The sequence below is a fragment of the Osmerus mordax genome, chromosome 15 (genome assembly GCF_038355195.1).
Source record: "Osmerus mordax isolate fOsmMor3 chromosome 15, fOsmMor3.pri, whole genome shotgun sequence".
Taxonomy (NCBI): domain Eukaryota; kingdom Metazoa; phylum Chordata; class Actinopteri; order Osmeriformes; family Osmeridae; genus Osmerus; species Osmerus mordax.
In genome coordinates, this window is record NC_090064.1 from 6,532,173 (window position 1) to 6,546,393 (window position 14,221).

Genomic DNA, 14,221 nt, shown 5'->3' on the forward strand with positions numbered 1-14,221 from the left:
TATTCTCCTTTCCTCTCCTCTCCAATTGGTTTCAGTCTTTAAGTCTTTTATTTCAACCTTGACTATGCAAGCAGAAAAGTATTGGATAAAGAGATAAAATGTTTCCCACAGTATGTAGAGAGACCTAGAGCACCTTTACACACACTCCCACACCACAAAATGCTCATGAAATATAGATCAGCCACAAAGGCGCTTGTTATCTGAGAGCAACGGTGTGTGTGTGTGTGAAGGGTGTCGTGGGGAATTCACAAAAAGTGTTTTACCTTGAATCAATCAGAAGACAATAACTCAAACAAAGATAGCTGGTAGTTGGAAGGCAAGTTCAGTTTCCTACAGTGTGTGAGTGTGTGTGTGTGTGTGTGTGTTTGCTACCAATAGATTACACCCAGGCTGAGCAATAGGGAACCCTCTTGTCTCCTTCTGTCCTGCTTCTGCTCTGCTCTATTGATCTGCCTTCAGCGACGGGCTCTACGCCAGACTCACTCACTCACACACACCCACACACCCACCCCCCCCCCCCCCCACACACACACACACAGACACACACAAACACACACACACACTGTATACACACACACACACAGACTGTATACACACACACACACTGTATAGAAACACACATCTACACACACACACATACCTGCACACACTCATTTACACACACACACACACACACATACTGCGTATCTAGGAGGTAGAGCCAAGCTCTGGCAGTATGCCCACAGCACACACACACACCTGCTCCTCTGTATACCCACAGCAGTAAGACCAGCTCCACCAGACAGACTCTGCTGAGGATATGCACTCCACTAAGCTGCTGGTTGGGGACTATTAAGCTGGAGCAGCTCTGAGACTTGGTAACAATCCAGTTATGCTTGGCTAGACTGGCCCCCCAGGGGATTCTGGGAGATGTGGTCCGCACCCATGGTAATACAGAGTGAGGAAGACAGATGTTGGTGTGGTTATGGCGGAACTGTGTCTGAACCAATGGGAGGCCACTGAGAAAAAGTGGGTGTGGCCAGGATCTGTTGTACATCCAGTGGGTTGAAGGATGCGGATGATTTGGGTATGGCCTGGGGCTGTAATTGGGCCTGTCTGGGTGGGTTGGAAAGCCCTTATTGGTTCATAGTTACCAGGCTTATGTGGGTCCTTTCAGGTGATGGTCTGCCACTACAGGGAGAAAGATGGAGGAGCACAACAGATGTGATAACACTCCAGTGTTTAAGAGCTCCATGGTGTCTTCCCCAGGTCCCTCCCTCCCTCCTCTACCACATCCCTTCCTCCTACCCCTCTCCCCTGTCCTCAGGAGATTTCTCAACCTTATTCTCTCAGAAGGATCTCCACCTCCGTCCCTCCCTCCCTTTCCTTTGTCCTTCCCTCCCTCCCTCCCTCCCTCCCTCGTTTTTTCCTTCCTTCCTTCCTTCCCACCCACCCACCCACCCACCCACCCTCCCTACCTCTCTACCTCCCTCCTGCCCTGTCTCTTTCCTTCCCTCCCTCCTGTCCTCCCTCTGTCTCTCCTTCTCTCCACCCGTCTATTCTCCCTCCCTGGTGGCTAGACAGCAGACAGGTGTGGGAGGAGGTGAGACAGATGGCAGGGATGGCTGGATGAACTTTTTTGTAAAATATGAGAAACTAAAAGAGAACTGAGGGAATTGAGGAACATACACAGACACTCACAGACAGTACACCTACACAGACACACACACACTCTCATAAACACACGCCTACACATTCACACAGTCGACACACTCTCACAAACACACACATTTTCTGGGGTAGAAAACACAGCACTAGTTATTTGTCCATAAAAGTCATAAATGACCCCAAGAGTTCCCAGATGCACACACACACACACACACACACACACACACACACACACACACACACAGACAGACCTTGAAGGCCTGGCACTCTAATAGCAGTGTGATGGCCCGTCCTTGGGATTGATGTCCACCCTGTTGTCTGTCTAGAACACTGATGATGGAGAAGTCATTGAGTCCCAGTGTTTTATGGGCACCCTAAGTGTTTATGCCCTGGATGCGTTCCTTCTACTTATCCCTCCACCCAATAGTATCACACACACACACACATAGCCTTACCCTTGTCCCCTCACCTCGTCATTTCACACAAACACCAACCCTGTCCCCCATCATATAATGGCTCTGGTACTAACAAACACACACACTCACACACTTAGCCCCAGCCTCGTCTCTGTAGCAGTCAAGGCCCTAGTCCCATCTTTGGATGGCCCATTGGTTTCGGTGTCTCTATCAGGTTTACAGCAGCCATCAAGGCTAATGGGGGTTGTGGCTGTGCTGTAAAGACCCTGATGACATCTCCCAGGTACAGAACAGTGCTGACGACCCAACCTGAAGACCAGCACAGCCCTGGGGCCGGTCCCTCATCAAGGATAATCACATTCTTCTTGTCGCTGCTATTGTCAATGGCTTCTTTGAAGTCACTTGGGGTTCACTTGTGTGTTTTATTTGTTGATGTCGGTGAGCCTCTTTATATGTCTTTCTTCCCCCTCTCTCTCACTTTCTTTCTTTCTTCCTCCCTCTCTTTATTTCTCTCCTCCTCCTTTCCCTCCTCGCTCTTTTTCTGCCTCAATTCCTACCGACCCTCCTCCTTCTTTTTCTTCCTCTCTTCCTTACTTCATTGCTCTCTATCTCTCTTTGTCGTTTCCCCTTCTACAGGCTACTTCCTGCCAACCCTAACTCCGCCCACCCAGCGCTCTTTCCAGGGCTGCATGCAAGCGATCCTATTGGACGACCAGCCTGCTGATCTGCATTCATTGGAGAAAGGCATTTTGGGAGCTTTTGAGAATGTCAGCCTGGATATGTGTGCCATCATAGACAGGTGAGACACACAGATGTTGAAATGTACACACACTCATACACACTCAAACATACACACACACATACACATATATACACATGCACCTACATACAAACACACAGACTTATACAATTACACACAGACACCTCAACACACCCACATAAATGCACACACATACACCTACACACACAGGCACACAAACACACACACACACACACACCAGGAGACAAAACATCACAATTATAATGTGAATAAAATCAATTCCTCATTTACTATTATTACTGGAATGTGTATCCTTAATAAGGTTCTCCCTGGAATGTGGAACGTTATGCAGTTGTCCCTGGATTGATTCCAGCGCGCGTGTGTGTGTGCATGAGACCATAATTAGTAACTGAATGTCAGGCCTCAGCATCGCTGCATGATGCTAATTACATTTATTTTAAACACACACACGTACAAACACACACACACACACACACACACACACACACAGAGCTTCTTAAAAGCCTCGTCACGTTTATCATTCCTGGCGGGCTTTTGGAACACCTCATGAGAACACGAGTTCCAAGTTCCTGTAGTGGAGCATTAGAGAACATCACTGTCATGTTCAGCAACATTCTGTTCTCAACTTGACATTCAACACATTAGCACCCTGCATGCTGTCAACTAGAACTTGACATTCAACACACAAGAACCTAACATTCTACTCAAACTTGACATTCAACCCACTGGAGCCCAACATGCAGTCAACTAGAACTTGACATCCTACACACTAGAACCCAACATTCAGCCCACTAGAACCCATGTTTCAGCCACTAGAACCCATGTTTCAGCCACTAGAACCCATGTTTCAGCCACTAGAACCCATGTTTCAGCCACTAGAACCCAACATTCATCCCACTAGAACCCATGTTTCAGCCACTAGAACCCATGTTTCAGCCACTAGAACCCATGTTTCAGCCACTAGAACCCATGTTTCAGCCACTAGAACCCAACATTCAGCCCACTAGAACCCATGTTTCAGCCACTAGAACCCATGTTTCAGCCACTAGAACCCATGTTTCAGCCACTAGAACCCATGTTTCAGCCACTAGAACCCATGTTTCAGCCACTAGAACCCAACATTCAGCCCACTAGAACCCATGTTTCAGCCACTAGAACCCATGTTTCAGCCACTAGAACCCATGTTTCAGCCACTAGAACCCATGTTTCAGCCACTAGAACCCATGTTTCAGCCACTAGAACCCAACATTCAGCCCACTAGAACCCATGTTTCAGCCACTAGAACCCATGTTTCAGCCACTAGAACCCAACATTCAGCCCACTAGAACCCATGTTTCAGCCACTAGAACCCATGTTTCAGCCACTAGAACCCATGTTTCAGCCACTAGAACCCATGTTTCAGCCACTAGAACCCAACATTCATCCCACTAGAACCCATGTTTCAGCCACTAGAACCCATGTTTCAGCCACTAGAACCCATGTTTCAGCCACTAGAACCCATGTTTCAGCCACTAGAACCCAACATTCAGCCCACTAGAACCCATGTTTCAGCCACTAGAACCCATGTTTCAGCCACTAGAACCCATGTTTCAGCCACTAGAACCCATGTTTCAGCCACTAGAACCCAACATTCAGCCCACTAGAACCCATGTTTCAGCCACTAGAACCCATGTTTCAGCCACTAGAACCCATGTTTCAGCCACTAGAACCCATGTTTCAGCCACTAGAACCCATGTTTCAGCCACTAGAACCCAACATTCAGCCCACTAGAACCCATGTTTCAGCCACTAGAACCCATGTTTCAGCCACTAGAACCCAACATTCAGCCCACTAGAACCCATGTTTCAGCCACTAGAACCCATGTTTCAGCCACTAGAACCCATGTTTCAGCCACTAGAACCCATGACATTGTCCTGTCCTCCCTGGGGGTAAGCTTCTGGCTTGTGACCATTCTATGAGGCAACACACAGACATACCAGGGTAAGCACATATCTTCCTCTACTGCGCACAAACACATAGTGAAACACGCAAGTCATGTCACACAAGCACGGCGTATAGTATATCACACGCTCACGTGAGAACTCTGTTGCTAGCAGTCAGGCTATAACAGCTGAAGAGGTGGAGAAATGGCTTCTGGAATAAAAACAAAACACAGTCTCATTTGAACTGGCTGAATCCACTCCAGAGGTAATTACAGTTTTGATGACGTGTGTTGTCTCGTATGAACACCGGTGAAGATGAGGTACTTGGCAGGCTCCCAGGAACATTCTAGCACTGTCATCCACACACACCTGACCAACCTGAGAGAAGAACACATTCAAATGTTAAAGTTCAGTTTTAAAGTTCAGCCGGGCCAATGTATTGATCTGTCCACACACACACACACACTCACTCACACACTCAAGCACACACTCACGCACATGCACGCTCACACTCACACACACAAACAGGACAGACTCATCGGCTCTCCAATGTTCTTTGTCCTATTTTAGATCATTGCTGTGTGATGTGTTCACACAAGCCCGACCACCGAGGAGCCTGACATCACAGCGTCAGCCTCTCTGTTTCCCTCTCACTCCCTCCCTTTGTTTCTCTCTTTTCTATTTTCCCTGTCTCTCCCTTTCTTGCTCTGTATCTCTGTCTCTCTCTCTCTCCTTGTCGTTCTCTCTGCTCTTCTCTCTTTGTTTCCTCGCCTGTTCTTCCCTCTCCCCGTCTCTTTCACTCGAGCTATTGTTCTCTGCAGTTTGATTTGTTGTGTTGTTTTTGTGTTTGCCTTTTTTTCTCTCTCCCTATCTTACCTCCTCCTCTGCCTGCTTGTTTCCCTCCAGAGTGTCTTCACACACACGCACACACACCCACGCGCGCACACACACACACACAGTTGCTGGTAGTGCGCCACAGGCAGAAGCATCAAGGTTGTCTCGTATTGTTTAACAGTAAACACATCAGAGAGAGGCACACACCTGGTCGTCAAAACATGGCTGACCCTGGCAGCAAGGGACGACATTACAGTCATGACGATGCTAATGTACAGGACGGTGAATATTCTGGGAGAGATATGGCCTGTCTAACAGCCTGGGTGGACAGGAAGTAGCTGGTGTACAGACAGTAGCAGGGATGCAGGAGGTAGCAAGTGTACAAGAGGTATCTGACATACAGGGAGCTAGCAGCTGGTGAACAGGAAGCAAGAGGTTTATAGGGAGAAATTGCTGCACGGAGCCTTCAGACCCTGGTACAATGAATGAGTCTATATATCACCTAGGGCTTTTCAGTTCTCTCCTGCACTGTTGAAAATGGATTTTCTGTTTCTCTCTCTCTCACTCCCACCCTTTGCCCCTCTCTCCTACCCTGTTGCTTACCCTCTCTCCCTCTCTCCTTTTCTCCCTTCCTCCCTCCCTTCCTCCCTTCCTCCCTTCCTCCCCCCCCCTCCCTCTGCCTCTATCTCTCCCTCCGTGTCTCCAGGTGTATGCCTAATCACTGTGAACACGGAGGCAGGTGCAGGCAGACCTGGGACAACTTCAGCTGTACCTGCGATGGGACCGGGTACACCGGAGCCACCTGCCACACTTGTAAGTGTGCGTGTTTGTGGTTTTGCCAGTGTGTGCGTGTGTCAGTGTGTGCGGGTGGGCGGTGTGTTTGTTCAAAGTATGTGTATTTGCTCCTTTTGTGCTCTTGCAAGGAAATCCATAGATGGAGTGATGGGAAGAGAGAGAGAGAGAGAGAGAGAGAGAGAGAGAGAGAGAGAGAGAGAGAGAGAGAGAGAGAGAGCTGCCTGCAGAGACGATGAGATGTAGCTAATGTGTCTCAGCAGTCCCTTTCCTGCACACACACACATTTAGTCATTTAGCAGACATTTAGTCATTTAGCAGACACTCTTATCCAGAGCGATTTACAGTAAGTACAGGGACATTCTCCCCGAGGCAAGTAGGGTGAAGTGCCTTGCCCAAGGACACTACGTCATTTGGCAGAGCCGGGGATCGAACCGGCAACCTTCTGATTACTAGCCCGATTCCCTAACCGCTCAGCCACCTGACACCCTGACACACACACACACTCACACTACCCCCACGCTCAAACACCCAGTCAGATTTGGGTTTCAGTGCTCTGTGTACTCCTAAGCCAGCAGAGATCAGAAAGAGATGGAAGAGAGAGAGAGAGAGAACGTGGATGAAGGAAGAGAGAAGGGGAGGGCTATTCCAGAGAGGACAGCGAGGAGAGGGTCCCCGGTAGACCGCTCCTCACAAGACTCTCCTGTTTTCTACGTCAGGGCCGGCGTGCGTACCTGCGTGCGTGTTTGTGTGTATACGTGTGTGTGTGTGTTTGTGAGAATGTGCGCGTCTGCATGTGTCTGGTGTCTGTGTTCATCTGTTTGTTACTTCTCAACAGAAAGCAGGCCGATCGCTTGTCTAAATCAATGATCTACTCAGATTGGGTCTTCATGTTTCTGTTGTCTTTTGTAATCTTGTGGAGGGAATGTCTGTCAGTGTTGTCTTTGGAGGCTCGAGAGCAGCTCTAGACAGTCAGCATTTACCCAAGTGAACTGTCCTCCCTCTGAACCAGAGAGACAGACAACGTCTGAATAGAAACTTTAAAAGACACAGAGACACTGAGATAGACAGAGAGAGAGAGAGAGAGAGAGAGAGAGAGAGAGAGAGAGAGAGAGAGAGAGAGAGAGAGAGAGAGAGAGCAAAAGAGAGAGAATGTCAACCAAATATGTTTCAATCGAACTCCTTCCCTCCCTCACTCCCTTCTCCCCTCCCGCCTCCCGCCCCACTTCCTTCCTTCCTTCCTCCCCCCCTCCCTTCCTCCATCCCTCCAACTTCCCTCCCTCCCTCCCTCTCCCTTTTCTCTCCCACCGTTCTCCCTCCCTCTCTCCCTTCCTCACCCTGAGTTGGAATCCCTGTTTTTCTCCAGCACCACTGCGTGATAATGATCTGCCATGTAGAGTCAGTACTCTGTGTTGAGGAGCACATGGTGTGCTCTCGACAAAGAACCACGACGATGACAAGCTGCCATTCACTGGTTGCAGCGCATTACCGATGTCGTCCATCTCTTCCAGCACTCGGCAGTATAATTAATATGTTGCCCTTCAAGAACCACAATGCGCCCAGACTTGGGGGACAAATGCACACGCATGCACACACGCAGACATATACACACGCGCACACTAACATAGGCGCGCGCACACATGCACACATACACACTCATAGGCAGGCTCGCACACGCTCTTCGTTACACACACATACACACACACACACACACTTTTTCTGTCTCTCACACACATCCACTTTTTCATACACTCACACACATCCACATCCACTCTCTTTCACACAAATACACAGTCGTCCTTCACCAGTCAGGGTTCAGACAATGCCTGCGGTGAAATCTGTTAAGTTTTATTATTATGAGAAAGAGGATAAGAGACGGCACATAAATGAAGACATCCACACTCTTACCGCACACATACCATTACCACACGCACACACATACCCTTACCACACGCACACACATTACCTTACCACACGCACACAAACGCATTCATCTCTCTTACACGCACACACATCTCACACGCACACACATACCCTTACCGTGCACTCACGTATTCATCTCTCTCTCACACACACACACACACACACATTCATTGCACACACACACACACACACACACACATCCTAATCTTCAATTTGAAGGTGGTTCGTTTATAGGCTGGTATGTTGGAATGTTGCGGAGGTGTATAGCAGACGTGATCAGGATTCTGCTTCTTCTAATACCTGCATACCTGTTATACATCTCATATACCTGCTATATTATAGGTATATACATGATATATACATGTTATATCTTATATACATACCTACTAGTAATGTACCTGCATACTATATACATGCTATATCTTATATATACCTGCTGTATATCTAGCATACCTGCTAGATATAAACCTGCTATATCTCTAATAGACCTGCTATTTATCTAACATCCCTGCTAGATATAATAATGATGCTATATCTTATATACCTGCTACATCTACCATGTCATCCTTTACAAGGAGACCCAGGGTTCACCATGTTTGTAGTTCTGATACCCCAGTCCTGCCTCTCCCTGCAGACGCATGCTCACCCTGCGGACGCATGCTCTCCCTGCGGACGCATGCTCTCCCTGCGGACGCATGCTCACCCTGCGGACGCATGCTCTCCCTGCGGACGCATGCTCACCCTGCGGACGCATGCTCACCCTGCGGACGCATGCTCTCCCTGCGGACGCATGCTCACCCTGCGGACGCATGCTCTCCCTGCGGACGCATGCTCACCCTGCGGACGCATGCTCTCCCTGCGGACGCATGCTCTCCCTGCGGACGCATGCTCTCCCTGCGGACGCATGCTCTCCCTGCGGACGCATGCTCACCCTGCGGACGCATGCTCTCCCTGCGGACGCATGCTCTCCCTGCGGACGCATGCTCACCCTGCGGACACATGCTCACCCTGCCATGTATGAGAACAGGGCTTGTCCTCCAGGACTAGTCATCCAGCTCCTCCAACAATCACAGATGAACCCTTGAACAGGAACCGATCGTTCAATGGCTCCAGACTTATTTTGTGTACATCAAGTACATCCTGGTTGCACCAGAAGCTTTGTCGCGTCTCTGCGGAACTGTCTCTGTTCGGCCGTCTCCAAGCGCTGCCACCATGTGTGTGGAGGAGAGGGTTTTGGTCCAGCCAGCTGCTTTGGGAGCTGTCCGTGGTGCTGCAGCCTGGTCATACAGCAGGCCCATCAGCAACACAGCAGCTGTCCCTGTCCGTGGTGCTGCAGCCTGGTCATACAGCAGGCCTATGGTCAGCCGCACAGCAGCTGTCCCTGTCCGTGGTGCTGCAGCCTAGTCGTACAGCAGGCCCATCAGCCACACAGCAGCTGTCCCTGTCTGTGGTGCTGCAGCCTGGTCATACAGCAGGCCCATCAGCAACACAGCAGCTGTCCCTGTCCGTGGTGCTGCAGCCTGGTCATACGGCAGGCCCATCAGCAACACAGCAGCTGTCCCTGTCCGTGGTGCTGCAGCCTGGTCATACAGCAGGCCTATGGTCAGCCGCACAGCAGCTGTCCCTGTCCGTGGTGCTGCAGCCTGGTCGTACAGCAGGCCCATCAGCCACACAGCAGCTGTCCCTGTCCGTGGTGCTGCAGCCTGGTCATACAGCAGGCCCATCAGCAACACAGCAGCTGTCCCTGTCCGTGGTGCTGCAGCCTGGTCATACGGCAGGCCCATCAGCAACACAGCAGCTGTCCCTGTCCGTGGTGCTGCAGCCTGGTCATACAGCAGGCCTATGGTCAGCCACACAGCAGCTGTCCCTGTCCGTGGTGCTGCAGCCTGGTCGTACAGCAGGCCCATCAGCCACACAGCAGCTGTCCCTGTCCGTGGTGCTGCAGCCTGGTCATACAGCAGGCCTATGGTCAGCCACACAGCAGCTGTCCCTGTCCGTGGTGCTGAATTGGGCTCCACTCTGATCTGCACCCACAGCTCTCTCCTTCTCTCCCTGCAGCCATCTATGAGCCATCGTGTGAGGCCTACAAGCACCAGGGCAGGTCCTCAGACTCCTACTGGATAGACCCAGATGGAAGTGGTCCTCTAAGCCCCTTCAAAGTCAACTGCAACATGACAGGTGAGTGTGTGTGGGTAGAGGATGGTGTTTGTGTGTGTGTGGTGGGGTGGGGTGTACGTGTGTGTGTGTGTATGGGTGTGTGGAGGGGTGTGTTTGTGTGTATGTGTTAATGGACTGACAACTGAGCTTGTGAGAGAAGGAAAGAGAAAGGAAGAGAGATATAGACACAGATAGAAAGTGAGAGGGAGAGAGGGGAGATATGCACTGTAAACAGATTGGGGGAGAGAGGGAAAGAGAGGGGAAGATCAAGAGTCAGAGAGAGAGAGAGAGAGAGAGAGAGAGAGAGAGAGAGAGAGAGAGTGAAACAGAGAAAAATAGAGTGATAATGAAGAGAAAGAGGTGTTGGTGTCCTTAACCTCTGTGATGGTCTTAACCTGTTAGTTTCCAAGGCAACGCCGCTTATCCCGATGACATTTATTCTGAAACATACACACACACACCAACTCACACATACCAACACACACACACGCCAAGTCATACACACACACGCACACCTCTTAGAGGTCTTGTTCTGGTATGATGACGCAACCTCACTTATCCTCCCACCCGCCCACGCAATCGCACACACACACACATGCATGCGCACCCCCCCACACACACACATAGACACACACCCTCACCCAATCTCTGTCATTTTGATGAAACAGATGACTGATATGAGATGGAAGTTGAAGAACAAAGGTTGGACATTGAAGGAAATGTCACTGCTCACGGCGGCTGACATGACACACACACTCCCCAAATGACAGATCCATGACATTTACATTTACATTTATTCATTTAGCAGACGCTTTTATCCAAAGCGACTTCCAAGAGAGAGCTTTACAAAGTGCATAGGTCACTGATCATAACAACAAGATAGCCAAAAAACATTGCGAGTAGCCAAAACATGAAGCACACATTGTGAACAACCAAAGTAAGTGCCAAAGGGAAGAACCATAAGAGCATGTACTTAAACAAGTTACAATTAAACAACATGAACCGCTATAAGTGCAAGTGTACCTGTGGAAAAAAGCAAGCAACAGTAACAAAAAACAATATATCACAGCAAGAACAAAAATTTAAAACAGTTACCACTAACCACAAGAGCAACAAGTCTCTAAGCAAGAGTCATTGTGATCCTTGAGGAAACTAACATCGGGTCAAGCGAACCATTCCTAAGTACCGTTGTACTCCCGGAACAAGTGCGTCTTGAGCCTTTTCTTGAAGGTGGAGAGACAGTCAGTGTCTCTGATGGAGGTGGGGAGTTGATTCCACCACTGGGGGGCCAGACAGGAGAAGAGCTTGTGTTGGGACCGGGCGGTCTTGAGCGGTGGGACCACCAGGCGGTTGTCTGAAGAAGACCTTAGGTGACGGGTGGGGGTGTAAGGCTGCAGGAGAGACTTGATGTAGACGGGTGCAGTCCCGTTCACTGCTCGGAAGGTCAATACCAGGGTCTTGAATCTGATACGGGCCATGATAGGTAGCCAGTGGAGAGAGATGAGGAGCGGGGTAACATGGGAGCGTCTGGGTAGATTGTAGACCAGGCGGGCCGCTGCATTCTGAATCCTCTGAAGAGGGCGGGTTGCACATGCTGGGATACCAGCGAGCAGCGAGTTGCAATAATCCAACTTGGAGAGGACAAGTGCTTGGACTAGCAGCTGGGTGGAGTGCTCAGACAAGTATCTCCTGATCTTCCGGATGTTGTAGAGGGTGAATCTACACGACCGGGAGACCGCAGCAATGTGGGCCGTGAGGGAGAGCTCGTCGTCCATGGTAACCCCAAGGTTCCTGGCAGAGGATGAAGGGGTCACCGTCGCAGATCCCAGGGTGATTGAGAGATTGTGGGAGATGGAGGGTTTAGCCGGGATGATGAGAAGTTCTGTTTTGGCAAGGTTCAGCTGGAGGTGGTGCTCGGTCATCCAGGCGGAGATGTCTGTGAGGCAGGCCTCAATCCTAGCTGAGATCCCCGGATCGGTCAGGGGGAACGACAGGTACAGCTGCGTGTCGTCAGCGTAGCAGTGGTAGGAGAAGCCATGGGAGGTGATGATTGGTCCAAGTGAGGTGGTGTACAGAGAGAAGAGGAGGGGTCCAAGGACGGAGCCCTGTGGGACACCAGTGGAGAGCTGGCGAGGTCCTGACAGTTTGCCTCCCCAGGAAACCTGCTAGGATCTTCCCGACAGGTAGGATGAGATCCACTGGAGTGCAGTGCCAGTGATGCCCATCTCAGAAAGTCTAGCGAGCAGGATCTGGTGGTTAACCGTATCAAACGCTGCAGAAAGGTCCAGCAGAATGATGACGGATGACCTGGAAGCCGCTCTGGCAGACTGGAGGGCAGTGGTGACTGAAAGGAGGGCAGTCTCTGTGGAGTGGCCAGTCTTGAAGCCTGATTGGTTGGGGTCAAGCAGGTTGTTCTGAGAGAGAAAGTTAGACAGTTGGTTAGATACAGCGCGTTCAATTGTTTTTGAAAGGAAGGGTAACAGTGATACCGGTCTGTAGTTCTGGAGGACGGCAGGGTTAAGGGATGGTTTTTTGAGTAGAGGGGTAACTCTAGCCTGTTTGAAGGCAGAAGGGAAGGTGCCAGAGGTAAGAGAGGAGTTTAGGACATGGAGAAGAAAAGTTATGATGGAGGGGGAGATGAAGGTTTGAAAGAGAGGAGAGGGGATAGGATCAAGGGGACAGGAGGTGGGGCGATGAGAGAGAATGAGGTCAGAGATCTCTGCCTCAGACAGGGGAGAAAAAGAGTTTAGACATTTAGTTGGGTCAGTCATGGAGGGTGAGAGGGTAGGAAAGGTGGGTTTAGGGAACCGACTGCTAATGTCAGCGACTTTTTTCTCAAAGAAGGAGGAGAAGTCGTCTGCTGTCAGGTTGGAGGGAGGGGGTGGGGGAGGTGGGTTAAGAAGGGTGGAGAAGGTATAAAAAAGTTTGTGGGGGTTTGAAGCAGAGTTAATTTTGTTCAGAAAGTAGAGGGTTTTAGCACCAGTTATGTGAGAAGAGAAGGATTTGAGGAGGGAGTGATACTTATCAAGGTCCAGACCGCCTTTGGACTTGCGCCATCTCCTCTCAGCTGCCTGAAGGGTGGACCGTTCTTCACGAATAACATCCGTAAGCCACGGGCAGGAGGGAGAAGATCGTGCAGGCCTGGTTGACAGGGGACAGAGAGAGTCAAGTGATGCAGTTAAAGTGGTTAACAAGGTGACACACACACACTCCCCAAATGGCAGATCCATGACACACACACACACACACACACACACACACACACACACACACACACACACACACATGAACACACACACGGTTTGAATAACAAGAGTGGATCCTGCCGTAGAGAATCCTGTATGACTGAAGACACTACACAGGAAGTGTCATGTTATACAGCTTAACGACAACCAAGCCAAATGGGTCATTTCATCCTGAAGGTTCATTCTTACATCTTACACACCTGTGGTGTGTGTGTGTGTGTGTGACAGAGTACAAGGTGTGGACCACAGTAGCCAACAGCATGCCAGCGCAGACCTCAGTGACAGGATCCAGCAGAGAGAGACGCACTGTCCTCCAACTCAACTACAGCGCCTCTATGGAGCAGGTCTGACACACACACCCTCACAATACACACATACACTCACAACACACACCACCCACATATACATACACACACACGCACACACAAACCTTCTCAATCCACACACACACATCCTTCTTGTCTCGGTGAGTGTGTGTGTTTAAAGAGTGTGTGTGTGTCCCCA

General features: G+C 50.0%; 1 protein-coding gene across 1 annotated transcript in view; it reads left to right on the forward strand.

Moving 5' to 3' along the window:
- LOC136957385 (contactin-associated protein-like 2) overlaps positions 1 to 14,221 on the forward strand; it is a 78,824-nt gene that overhangs the window by 14,983 nt on the left and 49,620 nt on the right. Inside the window, 4 exon segments of the mRNA XM_067251273.1 lie at positions 2,700 to 2,862; positions 6,307 to 6,413; positions 10,374 to 10,493; positions 13,946 to 14,061. Of these exon segments, the coding sequence (XP_067107374.1) occupies positions 2,700 to 2,862; positions 6,307 to 6,413; positions 10,374 to 10,493; positions 13,946 to 14,061 (506 nt within the window).